Below are 6,633 nucleotides of genomic sequence, written 5' to 3'. Positions count from 1 at the left end.
GGGAGGGGAAAAATGAGGAGCTGGTGCCATGGGCTTAAGTGGAGAGCAAATGTTTTGAGAATGATGAGGGTAATGAACGTACAAATGTGTGCTATACAATTGATGTATGTATGGATTGTGATGAGTTGTATGAGCCCCCAATAAAATGATTTAAAAAGAGAGAGTTGTTTGACCCCCTAATAAAATGATTTAAAAAAAAATCCCAAACCAAACCAAAAAATCCCCAAACACCTATTGTTGGGTAGAGCCAGCTCCTTCCATGGCGTGCTATTTATATTTGAAAAGCACCAGGTGGTGGAAATGAGATCGAATGCACTTTTCTAGGGAATTTAAGGAGGAGTCGGAATAGTGTACTCTTCCAATGAGATCCATTCCCAGGAGAGCCAATGCATAAAGTAAATTAATATTTAAAAATACATTTAAATAGTACTTTACTGATTATACAATACTTTTATAGCAAGCAATTCCTAATAGTATGATGGCCCTTGGGGTCCTGTGTCTAAAGGAAACGGAGCGACAGGGACTGAGGATGGCCTCAAGGAGGGGAGCGTGCAGGCCAGGGGGGCAGGGAAGTCTGCAGAGGGCTACCTGGAACTCCAACATTGACTTGCCCTTGTTAGACTCCAACATGAATCGAAAGGCACCAATCCCTGTGTTGGGGTTGTCAGCCTCCTCCCTGTTGCCCTGGTAACAGAGGAAAGGAAAAGACAAAATGGGTTTCAGTCAGGACTTTATTACCGAGAGCAGTGCTGTCCAATTAAATATGATGCAGGTCACATATTTAATTTTAAGTTTTATAATAATCATGCACAAGTGAAAATAAACAGGTGAAATATATTTAAGTTTTGTAATCATGCTCCAGTAAAAATAAACAGGTAAAATTGATGTGAATTGTATATTTTATTTAACCTGGTATAGTCAAAATGTTATCTCAACTGTATGTAAAAACAGTGAGATATTTTGCTTTTCTATTTTCTTACACTAAGCCTTTCAAATTTGATGTCCACTTTGGTTACTCCCTCACTGCCATTAAATCCATTCCGACTCACTGTGACCCTACAGCATAGAGGAGAACTGCCCCCTTAGGGTTTCTGAGGCTGTCCATTTTTTAGGCCCAGAAAATCTCCTCTTTCTCCCAACTGACATTTCCAGTAAGTACATCTCAGTCAGCACCAGCCACACTCCCAGTGCTCAACAGGGGTTATGATCGTGGCACTGCTAATGGTCAGCACTGACCTCAACCTAGAGGCCCCGAGACCATCACACCTGACAGAGGATGGTTCATCTGATTTTCCTACGAGCCCTCATTTAGCCAAAAGAGTAGAGAGTAAGTTTTGCATACAGGATTGGGCAAGCCTAGAGCCAACAGCAAGAGACTAAACAGGGATTTCTGAGCAGCAGTGTGGCCTGGGCATTGCCTGGTGTGTCTTCTGTTGATTACCTGCCCCCGCAGGGATAGAATTAAGATAGTTGTCCCACCTTCAAGCCTAATGTGTGTGAAAAGTTATATACTATAGACGTTAAGAGCCCGGACTAGTTTGGCCTCGGAGGAGTTAATTTAACCTCTTGATTACACATTTCAGTTGACTCATCTATAAAATGGTAATAACCGTAGGCATACCTTAAGTGATCTCAAAACTTCAGATGCATAAAACGTGGGTACATTGTTGTTCAAGACATAATGTTCAGTTTCATAACCCAAATCCATCTGGTACCAGCTGTGGTTGGTGCCATTTGGTGAAGGTTTTTCTCTTTGGCTTAAATATTATTGGGGATAATTCCTGAGTGGTGCGGCTGGCTGAGGCTTCTAAAACAAATGCATCTCCTAATTTATTGGTGACTCTGGTCAACTTCAGCTAGGCAAACCAAGCCAGGAGACAAGTGGGAACAGAGCAACCCAGCTTCCTCCTCTTGCTTCCTGAGAAGTTGCCTCCTCTTTCCAGCCAGCTCCACACATCCCCACCCCTAAGCTGGAACCCACCACCAAGGAGTCACACTCACTCACTGATATCGACTCACAGTGACCCTGTAGGACGCACACAGCTGTCCCCTGTGAGTTTCCGAAACTGCAACTCTTTATAGGAGAAGAAAGCCTTGTCTGTCTCCTGCGGAGCAGCTGGTGGTTTCGAACTGTGAACCTTGTGGGTGGCAGCCCAGCTCATAAACACATTGCCACCAGAGCTCCTAAGGAACCCCAAGAACACCAGGAAGGCCTGAGAGCGCCAGAGTCCACTGAAAAGGCAGGACTCTTTCCCCAGATCCCCACTCCGATTAGAGCTGTACACTGATTTGAACTTCAAGCCTCCTCAGCTGTGAGACTCCTACTCTTCGAAGCCAGCCAATTGTGGCTTGTTGTTGTTGTTTTTAGTCAGTGAGTGAGAGAGTGAGAATGAGTGAATTAGAGAGTGAGTGAGTGAGTGAGTCAGTGAGTGAGAGTGAGTGAGAGAGTGAGTGAGTGAGAGTGAGTGAGTCAGTGAATGAGAGTGAGTGAGAAAGTGAGTGAATGAGGAGAGAGTGAGTGAGTGAGTTGTTGTTACCACAGCGTTAGGTAACTAAGACATCCTTGATAAATGGAATCAACCAGCCCTGAAATCTGACCTACTTCCAGACTTCATATTGTTACATCATAAATTCCTTCCTTCCTTCCTTCCGTCCGTCCTTCCTTCCTTCCTTCCTTCCTTCATTTATTTCCCTACTGTTTGAAGTGAGATTTTCTGCATCTAAGGAAACAGGCCACTGGCTCTTTCTCGCATGGAGTCAATGAGTGGGTTGGAACCACCAACCTTCAGTTAGCAGGCAAGTGCTTAGAAAACCCCGCGGCAGCCTGCTCTGTCCCATGGGGTTGCCAGGAGTCCAAGTCCACACGTGGGCACCTAACCCCGACAACAACAGTGACCTCTACCAAAAGCAAAGGGAAGACAACCGGGAAACTGATCTGAACGTCATCGCCCTATCACTGCGTTCGTGGGCTGGGAAGAAGGCAGTCTTAATTTCTCAGCTCTCTAAGCTCGAAGTTAGAGATGTCTGTTCATATCCTTGTCTTGGTTCTACTACGTCCTTTAGGCAAATTACTTTCATTTGTAGTTCTCTTGCCTGCAAAGCAGGGTTGGCAATATGCACACCTCATAGGATTGTAGTTATGATCAAATGAGATAAAAATACACATGGTAGCTGGTACAAGATAACGATTCAGTTAGGATTAGATACAGTTATTGTCATTGTCATTTGAAAGAATGGATGTTATTTTTAAACAGCACATATCAATTACACACACACACACACACACACACACACAACCTCACAAAAAAGATGAGGCTTTCTACCTCCCTAAACAGTGAAAGTCTTGGAAACCCCCAGGCACGGTCTGACTCTGCCAGATAGGGTCGCTGTGAGTCAGAATTAACTCAGTGGCAGTGTGTTTGGGTTTTTTCTTTATCTAGAAACCAAAAATGGCAAGATACTGTATGTAAAGAGATTCTTTATTAATAAGATACATAGAGATAAGAGACGAGTAAGAAGGAAAAGGAGCCGTTTCAAAAAACAAAACCACAGAAGGAAGAAAAATCTCAAACCAAAATTGGGCAAAGCAAAATTCAGGCTTTTATTTTGAAATATCACTGCAATTCCATAAATCTTGAATTAAAGGATTCTAGATACCAAAAATATGCAACGAAAGTAACAAAACCACAACTACCACATGAGCAAACATACATGATTGGAGGCCGAGACAGAGGGGCTTGTCACACGAACGATGGCTAGAGGAGAAACAGGAAGCACAGAGCGCTACAGCTGGAGGGAGAAGAATCCATGCCGGCGCCCTAGTAATTTACAAGACTTCAAAACCAGCCCCTCCCGTCCCTCCCCCTCGCCGCCAACGCCAGTCACTTACGTTGAAGGACGCCAGGGCCTCGGAGACGCTCTTCTCGATGAACTCGTCGGTGATTCGCCGGGAGGGGTGCTCATTAAACACGGAATTCATAAGAGCAATCTTTGCGGCACTCCGCCGGGCCTCAGCTTTTGTGGGGCAGAACTAGGCAGTCACGGGGGAGAGAGAGACGAGCGAGTCAGGAGCAGTGGCAGGGAAACCCGTGGGACAGCAGACACTTGGACTCTCTCCGCACACATCAGCTGTGTTCCACACTCCACAGTCGTTATTGTGCAATGGCTGGGTCGCGTGGAAACACAGTTTTGATTCAGCATCCTGAAGTCATTAAGGAACTGGAGACCGCTGCAGCCGGGACCAAAGTGAACGCGGGATGAGGGGGGCTGCTGAAGTCAGCGTGTAATAACCAACAGGGAAAATGCCCGTTTAAATTGTCCACGGAATTAATTGCTCAAAAGCCAGGTTCTGGCCATCCTGTTACAAATCTGTATCTCCGTAAACAGACAAGGTTTTTTGCTTTTTTGATCCCTGTAGAGAACCGAGGATGATACCAAAGCTATGCCGAGACAGCTGTCTGCAGAGGCCTTGAGTGTCCATCCGAGGCCCTCAGCTGGGATTCTGGGCTTCACGCTTAGCTGTGAGCAGGCATTTCCCAAATACAGTGAACCCTCATTTATCGCGGTTAATCGGTTCTAGACCCTACCGTGATAAATGAAATTCCGCGAAGTAGGATTCCTTATTCAAGTCGAAATGGTGTGCAACCTCCACGATTTTCTTGCCATCTTTGATCATATCCAAAAGTTTTACCTTTTCCTGGATGGTGAGCATCTTCCTCTGGCGCTTATTTTTATTGTCAGAAGGCTTGGAAGAAGCAGCTCATTTAGGAGCCATCATAGGGCTTAGATAAAATTTCTTAAAAATCGCAAACAATTACAGTACACTGTACAAAAGCAAAAATGCATCTGATACGTAGCTCCGATACGTAGCGATGCAGACAGAAGCGTGTACAGTATGTGCCAATCAGTGGCAGTAATGACAGCATGCGCTGTTACGCAAAAACCGCGATAGAGTGAAGCCGCGGAAGTCGAAGCGCGAAGTGGCAAGGGTTCACTGTCTATGAGTAAGCCAAGGGAGCTGCCCCTACACAGGGTCTACAGTCTGAAAAGGCGTGTGTAGCCTCTTACAGTCAAGTGGCGGGGTTAGGGCTGGCGGGGAAGGGACACTGATGCAGGAAACAAGAACAGGTGAGACCCGGGCTCACGTAGTTCCATAGTATTCAATGCAGGCATCAAAGAGCAAGTCTGATTTTGAGAAAGTTTAAGTCATTCAACTTTGGATCCCTAAGCACCCCGCCACTCCTGTATAATTCATCTGCACTGGACGCCTCGGTGTCTCTGTCGGTGTGATAAGGGTTAAAGAAAAGGAAGGCAGTGATGTTAGCATTTAAAGATGTGGACTGGGAGAGGGCCACTAGGAACTGAACAGCAGTAACTCCCAACCTCCATTTGCTGACAGCTGTCTCGAGACATTCAGACATTCGTAGCTGGTATCATCAGCCCCAAATAATCTCGCTACTTCAATTTGTCTTGTACTTTTTTTTTCCCTCTTCAGTAACCTTTTCCCAGCCTACTATAATAGTTCTGTTTATATTTGTGAAGAGTACCACCAGGAGAGATTTCACCTGCCAATAGGGATATGAAAGAGGCCAAGAATCACCACGATTTTTTTTTCAAATCCTTATTCAACAACATGAAGAGGTGGTAGAAGGAAGGAAATGGTCTATTCTGTGAAAAGGGAGAACATAGGACCTGTCATTCTAGGAATGCGCTCTCATTTATTTCTCTGAAACGGCTGTGATTCAGAGGGAAACATTTTTACTTGCCTGATGTGAAAGTAAGTTTTCTGAGATTTTTTTTCTGCTTGAGACAGGGACTGAGGTTTATTTACACAACAAATCTATTAAGTTCCCACTATGTGCTGGGCATGAAGTTGAGTAGCAAGGTTTTAACAGTGGGCCAGAAAGAAAACAGCTATAGTCTTTGCCCTTAGGAAGGGGACATACTCTACAGAGAGAAAGCGAGAAAGAGGGAGAGAGAAAGAGAGAGGGAGAGGGAGAGGGAGAGAGAATCAATTTTAAGATGTGATAAGTGATATGATAGGGTCGGAAGAATTCAAGGTACTATAGAAACACATAGCAGGGGGTCTAAATGTGTGAAGAGTTGGTTACACAAACTACATGCAACAGAAACAAAGGTATGTATCTGTTTTGTTCGCTAAATTCCTGTTCCGATGCTACCTTGGCAATACAGAAGGCTACTTTCCCGTCTGTAATGTACAAGTCCATCTCTGCTGATAATATCCACACTAGTCAAATTTCTCAGGACTCTACAAGTAACGACTGCTTTCATTGTCATACATGACAGCTCTCTCCTGTGGCTGTAAAATGTCAGTGCGAGGAAAGGCTTTAGAAATGACCGGCCTGTCTTCATGTTATAGGCGGGGCAACAGCCCTGAGACGTTACCTGAACTGCCCAGCTGACGCTCAGAGGGATGGGGCTCAGATCCCCTAACTTTACACAAGCGCTGCCTGTTCCCACTACACGTAGTCCTTCCCCTGCGATCTCTTAGAAAACTGGACAAAGAATAGGGGGAAGGAATATTACTCTAATCCCCAAAGAGGTGACAGGAAGTTGGAGCGCAGTGACTGAAGCGGGTTCAAAACAGCAGTGTGGCTAGTTTTCTGATCTGTA

The 6,633-nt window shown here is 45.1% G+C and overlaps 1 protein-coding gene across 1 annotated transcript in view; it reads right to left on the bottom strand.

The window, feature by feature from the left end:
- The window catches only part of LIX1L (limb and CNS expressed 1 like), a gene marked incomplete at its 5' end in the record, with an annotated part of 33,144 nt that overhangs the window by 7,167 nt on the left and 19,344 nt on the right, over window positions 1-6,633 (bottom strand). The window contains 2 exons of the mRNA XM_030888426.2: window positions 589-684; window positions 3,890-4,030. Of these exons, the coding sequence (XP_030744286.2) occupies window positions 589-684; window positions 3,890-4,030 (237 nt within the window). The remainder of the gene's footprint in view (window positions 1-588; window positions 685-3,889; window positions 4,031-6,633) is intronic.

The sequence above is a fragment of the Echinops telfairi genome, unplaced genomic scaffold (genome assembly GCF_000313985.2).
Source record: "Echinops telfairi isolate 266 unplaced genomic scaffold, ASM31398v2 ScPeMD7_7466;HRSCAF=8504, whole genome shotgun sequence".
Lineage (NCBI taxonomy): Eukaryota > Metazoa > Chordata > Mammalia > Afrosoricida > Tenrecidae > Echinops > Echinops telfairi.
The sequence above is the reverse complement of the archived record's forward strand: the minus strand, read 5'-3'. Positions and strand labels throughout refer to the sequence as shown.